This window comes from Psammomys obesus, unplaced genomic scaffold (assembly GCF_907164565.1).
Source record: "Psammomys obesus unplaced genomic scaffold, mPsaObe1.curated_primary_1811, whole genome shotgun sequence".
Classification (NCBI taxonomy): Eukaryota; Metazoa; Chordata; class Mammalia; order Rodentia; family Muridae; genus Psammomys; species Psammomys obesus.
This window is the reverse complement of record NW_026596073.1, coordinates 11,230,877-11,251,577: the sequence shown is the minus strand read 5'-3', so window position 1 is coordinate 11,251,577 and position 20,701 is coordinate 11,230,877. Positions and strand designations below refer to the sequence as shown.

At 42.3% G+C, this 20,701-nt stretch overlaps 1 protein-coding gene across 1 annotated transcript in view; it reads right to left on the bottom strand.

The window, feature by feature from the left end:
* The window catches only part of Best3 (bestrophin 3), a 35,505-nt gene extending 29,089 nt beyond the window's left edge, over positions 1 to 6,416 (bottom strand). The window contains exons 1-3 of the mRNA XM_055626118.1: positions 6,265 to 6,416; positions 2,321 to 2,415; positions 1,616 to 1,849 (exon numbers count right to left, since the gene is read on the bottom strand). Coding sequence (XP_055482093.1) covers positions 1,616 to 1,849; positions 2,321 to 2,415; positions 6,265 to 6,416 — 481 coding nt within the window. The remainder of the gene's footprint in view (positions 1 to 1,615; positions 1,850 to 2,320; positions 2,416 to 6,264) is intronic.
* Positions 6,417 to 20,701: the final 14,285 nt, after the last annotated feature.

Here is a 20,701-nt window from a genome sequence, read left to right as displayed (position 1 = left end):
TCTGAAGCTATTCTACTTTTGCATTTGGAGGCCAGCATGCAGTTAACTTGGTTTTGGTTCCTGGAGTTCTACACAATACCGCTGTGTGTTTGCCAGGCTACTCAACCTTCTACCTGGAACCCCCACTAATTCCTTGTACCCCACAAGTTTTTCACATACACCTTTGCTTGAACTCACCATCCCAACTCTCTCAATCTCACGGCGAAAATAGATCAAGAAGATCTGGGATGTCGTGGGCACCAGGAGTCTTTGGAATTGACCAGATTGCTGTGCTACACTGTTCTAGATGATTCCTTTATAGCAGCAAGAAATCACATAGCACTTGCCCAATGTTAACTTACTTAGTTCTTCTCATAGTGAACCTACTAGGTATACAACATATAGGTGCCAGCATAAGCCCATTTTATAGAGGTGGAAAATGAGGCACAGAAAGGCTAAGTGCCTAAACAGTGTCATGTGACTAGTGAGTGATGGAGTAAGAATTCCAACCCTTGTGCTATGTTTAGAAATTATTTATCTGTGTCACCCATCAAAACACACACACACACACAACAAAAGAAGAAGAAAGCTAGCAAATTAAAAACCAAAATCCAACCAACCAAACAACCAAAAAAAATACCCCAATATTCTTCTTGGAGGGAAAAGGAAACTGAAGATTACAACTTGATTTCATTATATTGCAGCCTAAATGAAAAAAGAATTCTCCAAGTTCTCAAATCATCAATATGGGCCAAGAATGATCTTACTTCATCCTCACTCCACTGAAGGCTGGTTTAACGGCTTCTTTGCTAAATATTTACATAATATCCTTTACACACGACTCATTTTCAGCACGCTCGGCCCAGGGACCTGGGCAGAATAGCTATGTGCACCATCTTATGAAGCACAGGAGAGACACCGGGTCCACCCTGACAAAGCCTTTCGCTATCACATCTGGGGTGGAGGGCTTCGTTCAGTTTACCTGGATGGAAACTGACAAGCAAGCAGGCTCCTTCCAGAACTGACTTCAAGACACATGTTATCATAGTGTTTCTGAGCTTGAATTTTAATCCTCTTCCTTTCACTAGACAGCTATGTGATTCCGGACAGCCTGCAATCTCTTAAAATCCACCCTCTACCGTTGTCAGGATGTCTTGAGACCTAAATGAAATAGCTATATACTAGGCATGGTGGCTCACATCTGTAATCTCACCACCAGGGAGGCTGAGGCAGGAGGACTGCAGTTAGTTCAAGGCCAGCCTGGGCTACATATCGATAATGTATCTCAAAAAAAACAAACAAACAACAAAATCCAAAACAAAGAAACAAAATAAAAACAATCGCCATGAAGTCCTGAAAAGCTGTAAGGTAATGCGTTTGAAAGGTCGCTTTAATGACCGATCATCACTGTACTCTCAAGACATCTTGACTTTCAGCTACTTCTCTGCCTCCCTAGTAAACTTCTCGAGGGATGGAATCCTATCTCCCTCATCTTTTCCCCTTTAAGCATAGTTCTGGCACACAGGAGGCAACCCCTTAAAGCACGTCTTGAACGAATACACTTGGGTACTTTCAGAATAACTTTTGGTGGCTCCTATCCGGACAAGAGCCCTCGCGAAGAGAGCGGACACAGTACCTGCTTCGACCACGTGGTCCATGGTCGGGAACCTTTTGTACACGGCTGTGCTCACCGAGCGGAAGATGAGGAGGGACGTGAGGTTGACGTAGCGCATCAGCGTCCTTCTGAGCAGGCGCCCGTGCTGGTCGCTCCCGTGAACGCTGCTGGAGATGAGGAACATGAGCCTGTCCGGCCAAGGCAGATTCACGAACTGATTCCACCACCGGTTCACCACCAGAGTGACATAAAACCCTGTGGGTGTAACCACACGTCACCATGCGGTTTCTTACAGCAGGCGTCTCCACGGACACACTTTTAGCAGGATTTTAGCCTTCTTGGGGGTTTGGGATATGAAAGTATGTTACCATTCATACCTTGGGATTTTTTTTTTTTGCCCCCCAAGAGGGAAGGGAGTGTCATATGTGCCTGGCAAGGTCAGGACACCCAGTAAGTGGGTATTAGAACTCAAATATTGACTGCAAAAATGGAGAGTTAGTGAAGAAAAAGCTCAATCGTCCAACAGCGGATTATGACCTCAAACTGTCCCATGTTAACTCAGCAGAAGCAGCCCTGGAAGGCAAACTTGAGGGATGCGGCTGTGCGCCATCGCAAGCAGCGGGTTTCCCGGCATGCCTCACAGCCCGGAAGCACTCTCATGCAGTCATCTGTGTCATCTAACGGAGACAGCTGTGCGGCTGCATTCTGCGTGTGACCTATACTTACCAAGCACAAAGGTTACTGGAATTTGTTCAGCATATCTGTCACAGTAAATTGATAATTTTTCAAAGTAACGTTTTTGGGCTCCTGTAAGTAACAATCTGGAGCAAAAATAAAACGCACAGCCCTTTATGATGTGGTACTGCTGTACCTGCTCTGCAGGCGGCATCAAGTGCAAACAGCTAAGCACAAAGAATCTCAGGTGGGGTTTGGTTTGGTTTTAAGGAGCTCTGTTTTGTTTGTTTATTTCTCTTTAAGCTGATGTGCCTCCAGAGTTTAAAAAATTTGCCTCGTGCTTCAAGCATTAAAGTTTTTAGCACATAAATCTGTCGGCCGTTCAATAACGGATTTGTTAACCACTTTGCTTCTTAAAGCTTTATATCTTTAAAGTTTTATATAACTGGTTCATTGGATTTTGGAGAAAGATATGTTACAAAAGTTATTCTGAAAATACCCAAGTGTATTCGTTCAAGACGTGCTTTAAGGGGTTGCCTCCTGTGTGCCTTTTTTTTTTCCTTTTCTTTCTCAGGTCTGATAATTAAAGCTAGGGCCAGGCAGACAATCACTGAATTCCATCCCCAGCCCGCTCTTTCCCTTCTGATGTTTGAGACAGTGTCTCACTAAGTTGCCCAGGTTGGCCTGGCCTCATTCTGTAGACCAGCGGTTCTCAACCAGTGGCCGGCAATCCCTTTGGCAAACCTTTGTCTCCGAAATTATTTATATTACGGTTCATAACAGTAGCAAAATTACAGTTATACAGTAGCAACAAAAATAATTGTATTGTTGGGGAGTCAGCACAACATGAGGAACTGTATTAAAGGCTGGAAGTGTTGGGAAGGTTGAGAACCACTGCTGTAAACCAAGCAGGTCTTAAACTTGTCATTCTCCTGCCTCAACCACACAAGCAGCTGAGGTTATTGGCCTGGACTACCAGGCCTGGTTTCCGATTTTAAATTATTCATTAGGAATACTTAAAAAGAGAGAGAGAGTATTGATTTGGTGTGTCAGAGTATTTAAGTCATTATTCAGTGACAACATTTAGCATTTAATGCTGTGCTCATTAATTTAATTAAGTTAATTAACACATTCTAGATTGTGTGTATTACATGTCAGGTGATATTGTAATTGTTTACTTTAACACTCACAATTACTGGGAATATAAATCAAGCCGATTTAATTTTAAAGGTGGAAACTTTCACTGTTGCATTTGGCTGCAGTCTCAAACTTCTCTGGTAGGTCTGACTTAACCTCCCCAAGCTTACTTTCTGGGATTGCTAAACACACCTGACCATAATTAGACCATTATGATGCTTTAGAGAGGGAATTCAGAGCCAAAATAAATCTAAAAGCGGGTTAATAATAATTACCAAAATGTGGAAAGAGAAGCCATATGAGAATTTGCACAGATCAATAGAGCAGTTCATCTAAAGAATGAAGAAGTCTACGGAGAGGTCTATCAGAACAAATGTCAGAAGTTCCCCTGCGTGAGTGGAATGTTGATAAAGAAGCAGAGGAGTAGTGAGGGGACAGTGTCCAACCAATGGGGCTGCAGGTGGAGTATTTTCAGGAGCTGGTAGTGGTGAAGAAACAATTTGGGGAACAGGGGTATGTGAAGTTTCTGTGTCAGCTTTGGATGAGGCGACAGAGTTCATGGAGTCAGGGAGAGGCACTGGCTGGACTCACAGGCCTGTGAGGGTCATGTTGGTAACAAGTCTCGGACAGAGTAGCCTTCCGGTACATATGTAGAGGTGGTCAAAGGGTCTTTAAATGGAAAGTGTGGCTCTTAGGATCAGTTAGGCCAAGCCAGGGTCTACAACAGGTCAGCCATAGATTTAGGCTGGCTGTATTGTCAAATCTCTAGGAGTCTCGGTTTTTTTTTTTTCTTCAGTTTATGGCATTGTAAAGATAAAAAATATCAAATACATAAATATTGTTAAGCACATGTCTTCAAACATAGTACCAAAATGGGTTATATTAATACTAACTGGCCAAAGAAATATGACTAATAGACACAGAAATCTTAGCTAGAAAATACCACAGAGATTATTTTTATCAAATTCCTCCAAATTGGAAGAGATAAGATCAAAGTCAATATTAGGCAAAATAAGAACTATGGTCATATTTCCCAAAGGTCTGCTTTACTTTCTTGACTGAGTAATCCAACAATTCTTGGTAAATCTTCAAGCTAAAACAGATCTACTTTTGTAAAAATTTAGAAAATTAGACTTCTTTTTTTTTAAAAGGAAAAACCAAGTGTTATAAATGTATGCAGTCTTTAATCTTTGGAAAGATGAAAATCTGTGTAACATTTTGGGGTATAGGTTTGATATTGGAACAAAGGTTGAGATCCCAGGGAGAGTTTCTGACAATACAGCAACTGTGCTCAGGGCTTTTCTATTCTAAGCAACAGCAAACTCACATTCGTAAAAATGAACTAATGAGACAGTTATCCTGGAACACCACTAATCTGCCTTCATTTTGTGTTCTGAAGGCTCGAGCGTCATATAATTAAGCTGTTGAGGAAATATATAAGGTATCTGAAACATATTAGAAGTCTCTAAGGACGTTTGACAAAATCTGCTCTTGTAATTTTTGCCTTGGTGTTTTCTGTTTTGGTTATTTTGAACTGGGGACTGAACCCAGGGGTTAGTACTTTCTAGGCAAGCATTCTACTATCAAGCTAATTCCCCAGTCCTACAAAATCTATTCTAGCATGTAAAGCTAGGGCCAGGCAGACAATTTGGGATTCTTGTATTTTGGTTTTGAGACTGGGTTTTTTAATAGCCCAAGTAACAAAAGGTGGATCCTTCTGCCTCTGCTTCCTCCATATGAGGATTACAGGTGTGTGCCATCAGGCCTTTTTTGTGAGGAGGGAAGGAGTACTGGGGATTGAATTCAGGGCTTTGTGCTTGCTAGGCAGGCACTATCAACTGAGCTAAATCCTCAGCCTTAGGCTGGAAGTTTTGATGGGTAACAAAATAGTTGTTCAGGGTTTGCTTTTGGTAACGATCAGACAACAGAATGAATATCCCTCCTCTCCAAGTGTAGTCTCATAGCTGCAAAGAATGATGTGGGTAAGACGGTAATTCACAATTTGTTTGCCTGTGGTAGAAGAAAACTTTTATACCCAGCTAAGGTGAAAATACACCCTCAGAAATCTTAAATCCGCCTTTAAGCCTCCTCCAGTATGATTCAGTTTTAGTTTAATGACTACTAAGCTTCTTTTTTTATCACACTGATGAACTTTTATTAAGACTATAATTTTTAGTTGTGAGAGGTGGATATGCTAGCCCTCAAAGTTTCTATCAACCCAACTGGCACACATCTCTATGCTATAAAGAATATATACCTCCTTTTGCAAACGTGACATCCTGAAATGAGAAGACATAAAGAGAGCAAATTATTCTTCAGGCCTTAATTCTTTGGTTGAAACACTGGTAAAGGTGGAGGACCCCATACCGTGTCAGAGCTTACCATCCAGACTGAGGGAAAGAATGCTGCCTCGTACGTAAACTCTATTCACCCTTATGTTAACTCACTATGGGGTTGCAACAAGCTGTCAGATCACAAGTTCAGACTCTGAATGACATCGTTCAGAGAAGCACGGAAACAGTTGTCTGTGGGCTTTGCCGTTAATCATCACACGATAAGGTGTGAGCATAACTCTCTCAATTTAAGGCTAAAGCAGCATGGCCAACACCTCGGCAGGATCGATTCCTGTGGACCTGGAATGGGAGCCCGTTGTCTCTGACAGTTGCTGTCCCTTACTCGTAATACATGGTTAGGTGTGGATTAAAATACCCTCCCAAAGAGAAGACGCCAGAGAGGTTCATGCAGAGGGGTTACGTGATGCGAAGGCCAGCGGCAACCAAGGGGATCCGATTTTTTTGAGCCTGTATTCTTACATAACGTCTGAGGGCCATTTAAGGAGACATGCAAAACGGAAGTACCTGTACATCAGACTGATAGCTGTGTAGAGAACAGCAAAAACAATAAATTCCCTGTACAGCAGCTTGTAGATGCTGCCTCTCCACTTGAGGAGCAACCTATGAAATCCAAAAAAAGTTGCATTTGCTACTTTACTGGAGTAAGTGACAGTCATCTTGGATAGGTTTGTTCTAGAAGAGCAAGAAGACAAAACATGGGTGATGTCAACAACGGCATACACTTTTTTTTAACCAAAGGAAACTAAAGCCAACAACGAATTAGGCAATTCACCCTTACCCTCATAATTTTCCCACTCCCTTCACACTTTAGAATTTGTAGATACCACCATATCATCAATTAGCACCTCAGTAGTAGGCCTGGGACAAAGAAGGGGAAGAAGGTATTCTCTGGAAAGAGTGTTTTTAGAGGCCCTGAAATATCTGTAATTGATAAGTATTATTATAGAGTCTGTAGCTATTACTCAATAAATAACCAAAATTAACCCTTGAATTAGACACATTGTAATGCCATGTAATGCCAGGAGGATTTAGAAAATTGGTTTACTAAACTGATAGGGTTTTTTGTTTGTTTGTTTGTTTAACCTTTTTTAAAAATTCGTGTACATTGGTGTTCTGCCTGCATGTATGTCTGTGTGAGGGTGTCAGATCCCCTAGAGCTGGAATTACAGACAGTTGTAAGCTGCCGAGTGGGTGCTGGGAATTGAACTCAGGTCCCTTGGAAGAGCAACCAGTGTTCTGAACCACTGATCCATCTCTCCAGCCTCTAAATTGATGTTTTTTAAAGCCAGTATTCATTGGTTGGGCCAGTGTCTGCTAAAATTCGTATATAGGTATTGATTCCATCTTTAAACTTCCTAAGAGGTCAAAATCAGGAATCATGTCTTAGAAAGCCAGAGCTACTACTGTAAGGAAGAAGCCAGGCCCATGGGCCAGTGTAACTGATTGGTACTCTGGGTGTCCTTACTGGGCTGTGAGGTTCTCTAAGTGGCTCTTAGGATGTGCAGTTGGCATTCTGTGCCTTCCAAAAGGAGCCACAAGCCTGATGTCAAAAAGCTGCACTTGCCCTTGGAAAGTCTCAGTGAAATGCTTGGTGGCTGACTTCCTGCTCAAAGCCGAACAAAATGAGTTTGTTTGTTTGTTTTTTCTTTTCTTTTTTAAGAGAGGGCCATCCCGATTTGGCCTTGAACTTGGTATTTAGCCAAGGATGACCTTGAACTTTTGACCCACCACGTGAGTGAGTGCTGGAATTGTAGAACCATGCCACCTTGCCTAGTTTGCTCGGCGCTGAGTCCGGTGCATGCTAGGCGAGCACCCTACCAGCTGAGTGGTAGGCACCCCAGTGACTCCGTGTTCCGGATCTGCCCCGTACCTGTGGGCAGGATGAGAATGGAGCCTGAAGCCTGGTTTTCCCTGAGCCCTGTGGTGTGCCTTCTCTTCTCACTATCTGACTTGGAGACAGATAGCTCAAAGCTGACCTTTTGTTTGCAGATCTTGCTCAGCTACTGGCTAGCATAGGTCACGTGCAAACAAAATGAGATTTCTTTAAAGTATTAACTTTCCTCCGAAGGAACTATGAGGAGCTTCTCACAGAGCAACGCAGACTGAAAACAAGCAGTTTTTAGGTCAAATTATAATACACACACACTCACAAAAGCTCAAGGGGATATTCTTCCTACAGGGCAGTCTGCATCATACACTCTACCACAAGCAAGAAAATGATTCATTCAGACAGGCAAGCATCCAACTGCAATTTGTCCATTTTCTCTACAGAAGTAGGAGTTGGCAGCTGTATTCATGGCAACCAAAAAAAAAAAAAAAAAAAAAAAAAAAACCAACCCACACTGATTTATCCTCCAACATTATTGATTTTAATTAAGAACAAAAACAAACAAACAAACAAAAAAACAGGCCAGGGCCTTTTGCCTACGGAAGTGAGTGACGTTACAGACCGGAGGGAAGCCTGCCACACAGGCTTCACTTTTCCATCCCTGCCTTGCCTCTTTCCCTGAGGAGAGCACACTGGGCACGGGGGAGGAGCGCAGCACATGAAGCCGAGGTTGTCCAGGCAGGCCACCTGAAGTACCAGTCTCCCACCAACCTCCCTTGCTCCCATTTACCCCTTCACCCTCTGTTTAGGCTCCGTCAGAAACCCTAGCCCACCGAGCACCAAGGTCATGTTCAAGAGCATAAATTGTCAAGCGCACTAACCTGTTTCTTTGGCGTCTCCCACGGGGAGACGAATCTTCAAATGTCCGGCTGTCCCTGAAGACTTGCCTTCAGATCGGTGCTCCGGGTTCCCCCCTTTACTTGCAGCCAGTCAGGTTTCCTCCGGTGCTCCGGCTGCCCCGAGGATCCAGCGTGTAGTGAGTCCAGGGTTAAATGTTTTCCACTCGCAGAGGCCTGTTTGTGCCAGTTTGCCCACTGATGACAGTTATAGCTGGGAACAAACAGAAGTGACAGCTGCTGATGTTGCTTTTTTCTAATCTATAATTATAACTCCACCTGCCGTCCAAAGTACCCCTTTGAAGGAGAAGTCGGTAGTGACATGAGGATGTCGGGCCGTTTAAGTCCTGTTTAGATTCATTTCAACTCTGGCCTGGGATTAAGGAAGAAAGGCCCTTTTCTACGGAAAAGTTCTGGACATACTTCAGCGGCCGGAGAGGGGATTAGGGCAGTCTTTTGTGTATGAAATGAAGAATAAATTAAAATAGAGCCAGACACGGGGGCAGACAGGAATATAAACAAAAGTTCTGAGAGGAATTGAGAATGTTCTTCCATTAAAAGCAACAAGTGTGTGTGTGTGTGTGTGTGTGTGTGTGTGTTATACGTGGGTGTGCCTGCATGCATGCATGCATGAATGTGCGTGTGCATATGTGTGTTGTGTATGTGGTATACGTGTATCTTACATGTGTGGTGTGTGTTTTAGAAGTGCATAGAGAATCATGATGTGGTGTGGTAGAAAACCAGCACCCTGATTTATTATGTTTTCCCCACGACCAGCCAGGAAAACTTCAAATGGTTTATGATGGTTTGTTTCAGATGTATAGTGCTACCTACTTTCTTTCGTAAGGAGAACGCACATCTGAGTTCTCTAGGGCATGGAGCAGTCTCAGGGCCATGTCTAAGTAATTTTTGCACCAGTCATTGCACTACAAGCTTAATGAGAATAACACAAAAAGTTGTGTTTATGTAGAGAAACATGTGGAATAACATATCTGAAAAATCAAGACCAGGCTATGCCTGGTGGGTCATGCCTATAATTGTACCACTTAGAAAGTTGAAGCAGGAGGTTTGCCATGAGTTCAAGAATGGCCTGGGCAATTATGTAAGTTCCACAACAGTCTCAGCTAATAAATGAGATGCTGTCTCAAAACGAAAAGCAAACGGAAACCCCCTAAGAATATATAAAATAAAAAGGAATACATATAATTAAAAATTGTAAAGAATGATTAAATTGAATGTGTATTTAACTGACTTTGTAAAACTGTAGGTGCTCAGAGTCCTAGCAGAGTTATGTTTCTTTTAAGTTTTTTTTTTTTTTTTTGGTCCTTATTCTTGGTCCTGACTTCAGGTTGGGGCCCTGTAAATAATGAATATTCATCTAATAATTCTGTGCTAATTGATTGCATGGGACTCCAGTAACGGATATTGGATATTATTATGGTCTGGTACTCGCTTTTTTTTTCTTCAGTATTTCACAGCTGTGAGTACCGTGGGGGATTCGTGAACATACAGAATGCATACAAACAGTATTTCACACCCTTTAGCTGAGTTGTCATGAAAAGTGGTTGGGTAGACCTGCAATTGCATTTATAAAGGTTTTTAGAACTGGGGAATGTTAGGGAGTTTGAGTTTATCTAAACCGTCGTGTATACAAAAGAGAAACATTGCAGGTTCTATATCTGCCCCCTGCACCTCCGACTCGATGTGTGGTGGCCCCCAAACTCAGCATATTGTGCATCAGTCCTAACCGAGAACCAGGAGACCAGCATCCTTTGCGGGTCAGTAGAAGCATCATTGATTGGGCTCACTTCTAAACCTAGGTAAATACCATCACGTCACCATCAGGTTATTGTTTTTCTGTTACAAAACATTGAGAGAAGATGTGGCAGACAATCCCGACATAACCAAGTCATGAGCTACAGAAGGACAGATACAACTAAGCTCAAAGCTTAAAACAAAAGAGCATAAACAAAGCTTTGAAGCTTACAAACTCAAATGGATTATTTTATCCGGTCCATCCGTTTTCTTCTGAGACAGAGACTCTCAGTGGCCTAGAACACTCCCAGTGGACCAGGCTGGCCACCCACTGAGCCCCGGGGATCCACCTGTCTCCACCTCGATAGCACTGGGATTACAACACAAGACAACATGCCCAGCATTTCTCACGCGGATGCTTGGGATTAAACTCGGTGCTTCCAAGGCAAGCACTTTACACATTGGACAGGGAACTCATACCAAGCCAAAGACTATGGGATATTTGAGCAGTCATCAGTACTTTCCGTGCTGAGACTAATTGCCGACTCAACAAAACAGAAATGCATTAGTTCAGATTCTGAAGGTGATCTTTTATGAAATGGACGCTATGGGAACTTTGTTCTATTTTAGAAATGAAAGCTCTGAGTCTAGAGAATTATGACTCCGGTGCTGAAAACATATCCTGCACTCAATAATCAATGACATTTCTTAAGCAGATGATACCGCTCTGCTCAAAAACATTCCAGATTGCTAGAGGAAAAAAAAAATTACCGAATAAAATCAATTACAAATCAGTTCAACCTCACACACACACACAAACCCCCACGTAAATCCAAATCTATTGCTTATTGTGAGCAGCTATGATTCTGTTACCTGACAACCAGTGTCTGTAAATCCTATTATTGTGTTTGTGATAAGGGGGTAAGCCAGGTGTGGTGGCACACACTTAGTTCAAGCACTTGGGAGCTGGAGACCTGAGGATCAAAGGTCCAGACCCTGTTGTCTCAATCACATAGTGAGTCCAAAGCTAATCTGGGCTAAATGTGACCCTGTTTAAAAAAAAAAAAAAAGTTATAGGGTGGAAGACAGGGAGAAATTAAAAGCATCCATTGCTTCTGGTTTCCTAATTTGGTTGACTGAACATCCTTTTAGACATCCTTTTAGGTTTTGTAACTCGGAATAGCTCCTTAACAGTACTGACCTGCCAGGGACAGTCTTGGATTTTGGACCAAGAGAAAAGTTAGGCTTTTGCTTCATATAAGCTATAGTTTTAAGGTAACATCAGTATTTATCCACATTTTAAAAATATGTTATTGGCTTTTGTTCATACAATATGTTTTGATTCTTTCTCCTCCCCCAACTTCTAGATTCTCCCTGAATCTAACCTCATGATCTTTTTCTCTCTCAGAAAAAAAAGAAAAAAAAAAAAGCCTTAAAACCAAAACAAACAAAACAAAAGCACACACAAAAAAAGCAGAGTTCATTTGTGTTAGCCAACTACTCCTGAGCACATCTTGGAGTGTGGTTGATAAACTCACATTGGAGAAAACCGTTTCTCCCCAGGCCAACAGTTATCAGCTGCAAGTGTCTCCTCAGCCAGGGATGGAACTTTCTTCCACTTCCCCTTCTCAGTGCTGGGATTTTGTTTTGTTGCTATGACAAAACACCCGACAAAAGAAACCTGAAGAAGGGAGTGCTCATTTTGGCTCACAGTTCCACAAGATGTAGCCCACCAAGACGGAGATGCCATGGCGGCAGGAGCAGGAAGCAGCAGCTGATTTCACCCACAGGCAGGAAGTGGACACCGATGCATGCTGGCCCCCGGTTCGAGTTCTCCATTTCATGCAGTCTGGGACCCCCAGCCGTTGGAACGGCACCAACTGGTCTCCCTGATCTATACTTAGTCCGTCAGTTTACTTTGGCACGTGGCAGAGCGGTCTTATTAAAAGCTGAGTAGGAAAGATCCTGAGATCATTTAAGATTGTCCCCTGCTAACTTTATCAGTCTGTAATAAAATTATATGTACGCTTATACTCTGGCCTTGGCAATTCCATTTCCAGGACTTCTTTTAAAGTGTAGCTATAGGGACGACCTCAGGGGCAAAGGGCAAATTGACTTTGGGTCTTTCATCTATTCTAGTTAAATGTGTGGTCCCAGCAGCTTTGTCACAAAACACCAGATTAACCACAAGGCCACGAAGTTTACGGATTGAAAACCTGTTAAGACTGGATCAAACTAGAACTGGTGGGATGTGAGGTGGCCACATCTATGACACACAGGCTGGGGAGACTTGCCAAGAGAAAGCCTTGGAAACGCCCCAGGGAAGCCCCCTGAATCAGACGTTATGTAGTCTGTCAGAGGAAAACCTTGACTTGCTTTTGGATGGGAATGTAAAAACCACTGATTTTGGAGGTCACATCCTTGCGCATCACATTGTTTGTGTCCCAGCTCTGCTACAGGCGGCTCCTCAGACACGAGAATTCTCTAAAAGCTGCCTACGTTACTTTGCAGACACTTAAAAGTTTTTTTTTGTGAGCCTAGGCTTCAACTGGCTGAGTCATCTTTCCAGCTCAAAAGCTGTTTTTTTGCTCAAAAACCCAAACTGAACAAACAAATGAACAGACAAATCCTTACTTTGGGTGCTGTAGAGAGAAAGAAAGCTTAGTAGTTAAGAGTGCTTACTGCCCTTGCAGAGGACCTGAGGTTGGCTCCCACTGGATCTGATGCCCTCTTCTGGACTCTGTGGGCACTGCATGAACATACAGGTAAAATACTCATACACAAGCAAAAGTAAACAATGCTTACACACACACTCAAGCACACACTCACTCGCATGCACTCTCAAACACACACATGCACACATATGTACACACACACTCAAACACACTCAAACACGCACACACACGGATTCCTCACTGGTGCCTACTTATATCTAATGGGCACTAGAATAAGATGAAAGGTGTGGTATTTCCGCCCCCAAATTGTGTCTATCCCCTTACATAAACATCGGGATGTTTATGAGAGACCACAAATAACTCACAGTTTCTAGGTGAAAGAGAATACCCACTAGTCTGCAAATCTCGAGGCTAGAATGCTTGCATCAAGACGAAAAACACCTTTTTAGCCTTGCCGATCACCAATGGACAATTACCAAACTTCAGTCCACTCCAGAAAAAAAAAAAAAAAAAAAATCAATAAAAGCCTGTTTTTCCCTTGGTGAGGCAAATGGTCTGTCTATCCCCTTGATTGCCATTAGCTTCCATTTGCTCAGGAGCTGAAGTTCCAATAAAGCCCCGCCTGTCTTGTTCATAATATATGGCTTTCCCTCATTTATACTGTCTCCATGCCATCAGAGCATGCTGTCTGGTATCACAATGAAAATGCATATGTGCCAACTCATTCATTGTAGCAGTATTTGTAATTGCAAAATGTTGGAAGGAACATTTATATTCCCATATGTAGGAGAGTGGTTGGCCAAAGTGGTTTATTCGTTATATGAGGCACATATGCCTATAAGAAGGAACAACACAGACCCTTGTAAATCTGTTATGATTAACAGTGTAGACTGGTAGATGGGGGAAGAGTGCCAAAAAATCACTTACAGCAAATAAGGGGTCCTTGATATCATTAGTTACTAGGTAAATGAAAGAGTGACAAGCACAGGATGGCTGTAACATGCAAACAAATATGGGAATGGTGGTGCACAAGAAGATAAAGCAGGAGGACCGTGAGTTCAAGGACAGCCTGGACTACAGAACAAGACCCTATCTAAAACAACAAAAACAAAACCAAAGAAACAAATGGAATAGAAAACAAGTGTTGGCAAGGTTAGGGAGAAATGGAAATCCTTTCACCTTGCTAGTAAGAACTGGAAAGATAGGTCCAATCTCTGTAGAGAATGAATTGGCGATTCCTCAGAATGTTCAAGATCACTCTATAGCCCAATGACCAGTGAGATTCTATAGACCCCAAAACATTATAGGCTATTGACATTGCTTTTGGTTACTCTCAAGAACTTGAGGGTAAGAAATCAAACTGGTACTCACCTGGGTGCTTCATCTCTCCTGGCTTGCTTTTACAGAGACAGAAAGTACTATGGATACTACCAGATAGAAAAAGTAACCATCAGTCATACATGCTGTGAACACTGTGACCTATAAAAGTGACGGGAATGGCAAGACACGCCCACTGGAGCATCAGTGGTCTGAGCATCATGGGAGAAACAACCACTTTTTGGTTGGATTGAAATCTCACTTCGCAAGGTAAAACCCATACCCAACACCAGCATCAGGCAGAGAACCGATGGTGAGACAGGTTATAGGTCCTAGGGAAGAACCTATTACTATAAATCTGCTGTATGAACATAGTATTAAACCGGGTCCTGATGACTTACTGCTAAATCCATAGCTAGGTCTTTTTTTTCCCCAGGTCCTTACCGTATGGTTTGTCATGTCTCCCAGCGTTGCAGGCTGCCAACTTAAACGTCACTGTCAGGCTGCTGGGTGGCAGAGTCCTTCTGAGTGGATTAGTGTAGTTACGAAAGAGTCATTAGAAGAGCGAGCCCGGCTCCTCGTGCTTTCTCCCTTGCATGAGTTGGCTTGTCCTGCCACACAGTGCCATGGCACAAAGGCCCTTGCCAGGCGCCAGCACCATGCTCTTGAGCTTCCCACCTCCTAATAGAGCTTTCTTTATAAGTCTGACCTTCTTCTATGGCAACAGACTCTTAGACACTTTACTTTCTGGCAAAAAGAGAAAGCATTCAGGCTCAGTTTCTGTTTTCCCTGGAATCACCATTTCTCCAAAGAACTTTCTTGATCAGTCCCATAATATGCACAGAGTAGTTACAGAATTGCTAACCTCTGCAAAGAGCTAATTAGCTAGTGTATAATTTTTGTGCTCAGTTTTTTTTTTAATGCTTTGAACATTAGGTTATATTAGCAAAATACCATGTTCCAGATTTGATAGAATGTTGGGCTAATGCCTTTCAAGAGTCAAGCAGAGAAAGGCCATGGGATGTTGAAGATAAGAGGAGAGCAAAGAAAATGAGAGCTGGATCTTGGTTTACCTAGGACAGTTATAAGACAAATGCTAAAATTACATAAAGTTTTCAGGTTAATTAATAAATTTGATCGGGATTAGGGTGTAGCTTACTGGCAGAGTATGTCTTTAGTTGTGTGTGTGTGTGTGTGTGTGTGTGTGTGTGTGTGTGTGTGTTTGAGAGAGAGAATGAGAGAGCAAGAGAGAAAGAGAGAAAGAAAGCCTGGATTTCACCATCCAGCACTGTCAAACCCGATCAGACAAATAGCACACTGTCAAAATTAGCTTCCTGCTTTGACCATAGTACCAGTGAAGAAATTTTGTGAACTATGTGCTTTTTTTTTGTAAGTGTTCTACCTAAAAATGTCATAATACAAAGTTCAAAACATAAGAAGTTTTTTCTAACAATGTTTCAATCTTATTTTTAACAGTATGTTTTCCCCTGCATATTTGACCGATATCTTAGTCATGACCAAAAAGCAAGTTGAGGAAGAAAGGGTTTATTTCAGCTTGCAATTGTGGCCTACCGTGAAGTGGGGTGGGATTGTCTGGAAATACCTTTACAGCTGAAGGGCAGAGGGATGAGGGAATGACCAGAACCTGGGGAAGGCACATGGCTGCTAGGCAGGGTCTGAGGCATCAGAGGCAGTGTTCATCTACCCAAAGCAACCAGATGGGGGAGCCAGATAATAAACTGCACCAGTTTTATCTTCCTTGCCACTGCTTCTCAGCCTTCCACATGCTGCAACCTTTTAACACAGTTCCTCATGCCCTGGTGACCCCCAACCATAAAATTATTTTTGTTGCTACTTCGTAACTGTAATTTTGCCACTGTTATGAATGGTAATGTGAACATTTGATATGCAGGATGGTCTTGGGTGATTGCTATGACAGGGTTGAAAACCGTTGGCTTAGATCTTCCAAGCTCTTGGTAGGGCCTTCCATTAAGTAATCAGACATGAGAGGTCAGTTTAACAATGCCTACCTCGGGGCCCACGGTATGTAGAGCAGGCAGGAGAGAGTATGTGGAGGAACCAAGGAAAGGCACCATGCAGTCGACCCTTCTCACCTTACAAACAATAGAAACGAGCCTCTAAGAAGTGAAATGTATCCAAGATCGCAGAAGGAGGAGGAGGAGGAGGAGGAGGAGGAGGAGGAGGAGGAGGAGGAGGAGGAGGAGGAGAAGAAGAAGAAGAAGAAGAAGAAGAAGAAGAAGTTGTTTCATAGAATTGAAAACTTGGTGGTTTGGTTGTGGGAAGACCTAGGTCCTTATCTTGGCCAGGTCACTAACAGGGCCTGTTTCCATACTATGAGTTAATGGGGGTGGGCTAAAGCAGTGGTCTTCAAATTGGCATACACTTCTGGGTAGATACAAATTTCTAAAAAAAAGGGGGGGTTGTTAGTGTGTGTTGTAGAAAGCAAAGAGTTTCATAATGATATTTTTGTGTAGGCATGCCTCACACTTTGACCATATTCACTCCCCATCACCCTCTCTTGTCCTCCTTCCTCCTCTCAAGTATCTGCCTTTTATTTTCATGTCTCATATATATATGAGACATGAAATATATATATATATTTAATATATAATAATATATATTAAATATATATATATTGCACATGTGTTTGCATGCACATTGCATGCATACATGTATATACACAGAGCACTCAGGTTCCACATATGAGAGAAAAGGTGCAACATTTGTCTTTCTGGGTCTGGAATATTTCACTTACCATGGCTGACTCCAATTCTATTTGCTGGCCTGGAAGCGACATACTCTCATTCCTCTCTGTGGCTGGACTAAACCCCACTGTGTACAGCTACATCACACTTTATCCATTCATCTGTTGTACTTAGATTGGTTCTATGACTCACAGAACATACACAGGGATGCAGTTTCTGAGGGTATGTGAGTATGGGTTATTTCAAGTGAGTTTTCAGACACAGCTGCTTTATATGTGTGCTTTCCTAGAGCTATTGTGCTTTCTCCTTTCATAATTGCCCTTCTCCCGCTTGACAAAAGCAAAACTTGCTTTTCATCCAACTTGTATAATCTGGGATATGAAACCTTGGGTGGCACTGAACAAACTCGGAAAATGCATAGCCTTTTGGATTCCTGGGCAGTACACACGGTGGGGTGGAGAGGCTCACTCATGGCAGAGGCGCGCTGAACACAATCTTTCCGAGAAGGGTGTGCGTCCCAGCATAAAGGGTTTCACATTTGTACTTGAGGGTGACAGTGGGTCTTTTGTCCACTTAGAGGAAAGACTATTTAAGTCTGTTTCAGATGATGAGCAGAGGAGGCTTCCCGGAACTGGTTGTACTGCATACCAGGCCATGGCGCAAGCACCTGCAATAATACGCAATTATCTCAATCTCTTATACATGTGTTTTCATTCTTGTACACAGTCTGTGTCTTCACAGATGGAGTTAGGAGCTTCCAAGATCAGGGGCCACTTCCCTTTGAACGTGTTGAAACGAGGGCACAGAGCATAGAGCTGAGAGCCTCACGCTCTCTCCCACTGTCTGCCCTTACCTGGAGGGCTGAGTACTCTCTATGAAGCCAATGCTGAGGTTCATAGCTTTCGAGTTACATTTGATTCCCAGTGGTGGCTTTGCCTTCTTTATGTTCCTCCAAATATCTTCTCTAGTTCTTGAGAATGTTGCTGTTGTTTTGATAAAATGACATATTGCAAAAAGTTCACGTAGTCTAAAAAGGAAGGACAAAGAACCCCAAATTCTACCACTCAGTAATAGTAACTGACTTTGGATGACAGACTATCTTTGTGTGTGTGTGCCTGGACACATTCTGTGCTCAGGCACACATGCATACAATTTCCATAAATGAGATATCATTATACATTATGATTACTCATTCTTTTTTCACACAAATACTTAATTTTGTTTTTCACTTTTTAAAAGTTAACAAACAATGTCAAACCATACTTCATATCACCATTACCTCACACATATTCTATAATTATGGATTTTTTATTGAATCTAGACAGAGGGATTAGATCTGGCTGCCCAACAGTCTCAAGGGTTTCTTGCTTACTTCTCAAAGATGATATCTGAGTATAGAGTATGTGTTCGGTTGATATTATCTTCTCTCTTCTTCTGTCCTCAGCTCTGATAGCATTAAGAGACAACACAAAAGTACATTTCAGAATCTAAATGTTAAAATAACCAGTTCATTAGACTTTAAGTACCATTTTGTTAAAACTCTACCCTTTCTACAAAGATCCTGGCTTTAAAAAAAAATTAATGCATCAGTTGTTCAGGTGGGATGATGCATGTTATCCCCGTACACGGACGTATTAGCAGGTACAGAATCTCAAGTCTGCAAGGCGGGTGCAATGGTCGGTTGGGTTTTTATCCTAACATGTATATGAAGATGATTTAAACTCTAGGAAGAAATGCAGGAGCCAATGGGGAAAAAGAACAAGACCGTTTGAGGATTTTAGAAGCAGTTTTGACAAATTGTCTGATAGAGGAAAAAGCTCTTTTCATGTAGAAAAAGGGAACGAGGCGACAACAATCTGCTGTGGCATTTGACAGCACCCTGCGATATATGAGCCCCACATCCTACGTGTCTTATCTCGGTCCCTAAGTGCCCCTCTTAGAGTCCACAGATTGTCTCCCATTCTCCGCTCTCTTGAGCAATGCTTTGATAAGCATACTTGGCATATTTCTTTTAAGGTTCTGCAAATGTCCCTTTGAAGTCACTTTTTTTTTTTTAAATTTTGGGTTATTCTAATATTCCTTGAGGATCTAATGATGGTTATGATCATGTCTTTTTCATGTACTTACTCACAAACCTCATAGTTCTGTGGTTCAAGGATGCATCCCACTTTGTCCCCAGAGTTTATTCTTCAGGGTTAAAGTCCTCTACTTTAGGGTTAATTCCAAGACACATAAAATCTGAATAACCATTAAGCTAACTAGTATTAGTTGCTCAATTGTACAAAGCACCCATAGGTCCCTCTAATCTCTTAGTGTGTTATCCTTCAGTTCATTAAACTCTAAGGATTTAATGATAAATATTAAATAGTTGGATTATATAGACTTTCATTGACGACCCAGGGGCTGAAAAGATTTAGGGGCACTAATGTACATGTATACATGCATTCATTGCTTTATAGCCTTTAAGTTTTAAAAGTCAACATGTCTCATTAGGTAAGACATTTCATAAGACAAAGGGGTTGGTTAAGTATCTGACTCCATTGATTCAACAGAAAGATAATGAGTAACAGCTGTATCTCAGCCCTGGCCTTAGGCGCTTTGATACACAGAGAAATGAGAATCCACCCCTGATTTCAAGAAATTCACTATCTAGAAGTTCTAGGCACACAAACAAATCATTGTCAGGCTGCTGGAATGAGTACCACTACCAGAGAGGCAAGAAACAGCCATGGAATTTAGGGGGGGCTGGGGGTGAGGTGGACAGAGACACAGTCCCTGAAGTGATTTAGTAAATCTGCCTCTCACACAGCCATTCTCCATTACCACGCACCTCAGTCTCCTCTCCTGAACGTTGTTCATTTTCTAGGAAGCCCTAACAGTAACTTGAAACTCAAATTTTCCGGGATAGTTTAAAGGAATCTAGGAAGCTGATGTTCACCAAAACCCAACCAACCAGACAAATACATCCCCTTAAGAGAAAAAGCCCTCAGAACACATCCAGCCTTATAGTTAGGCTGTTTGATGATACTCGTTTCTGCAGATTGGAAACATAAGAGTCTCAATGATGAATCACTCCAGGCACAAGTCACGCCCCCGCATGTAAATAAGGAGCTTGCCTGGTGTCCAGAAGCAAGCATGTGTGTGTGTGTGTGTGTGTGTGTGTGTGTGTGTGAGAGAGAGAGAGAGAGAGAGAGAGAGAGAGAGAGAGAGAGGAGAGAGGGAGATATTATTGTAATCATAGATTATTTTAGAAACTTGTATTGTGTGTGTGTGTTGTATATAGTGTGTGATTTCTATAACCATAAAAAAATTATTTTAGAAACTTGTTAGTGTGTGTGTCGTACGTGGTGCTCATGAGCTCGCTATATTCTGCAGCTTTTGTCTCAGCCTAACTCAAAAGTTGAGTGTTTTAGATCAGCCATTTCTTCCGTCTGAGTCCAAGGGTCTCTTCAGTAGCTTGCCTGTCTTTTGAAGTAGGTGAATCTGACCTGTCTATCTTTTATGCGTTCCTCTGCTCCTTTCATCTTCCAACAGCTCTGCGCTTTCACTCCTTCCTTCCTGTCTGTTGTGGCCTCATTGTCTGAACCTCTCACCTCTGAGTTGCTATTGACAGGTAACATTTTTTTCTAGATCTCCACATTTCTCCACATTTGATATAATCTCTGGTTTCTGCCTTCAACTTTGCTGACCCAGGTTCCTAGGACCTCCCACAAGACCACATTTAGCTGAATTTTCCTCCTGTGT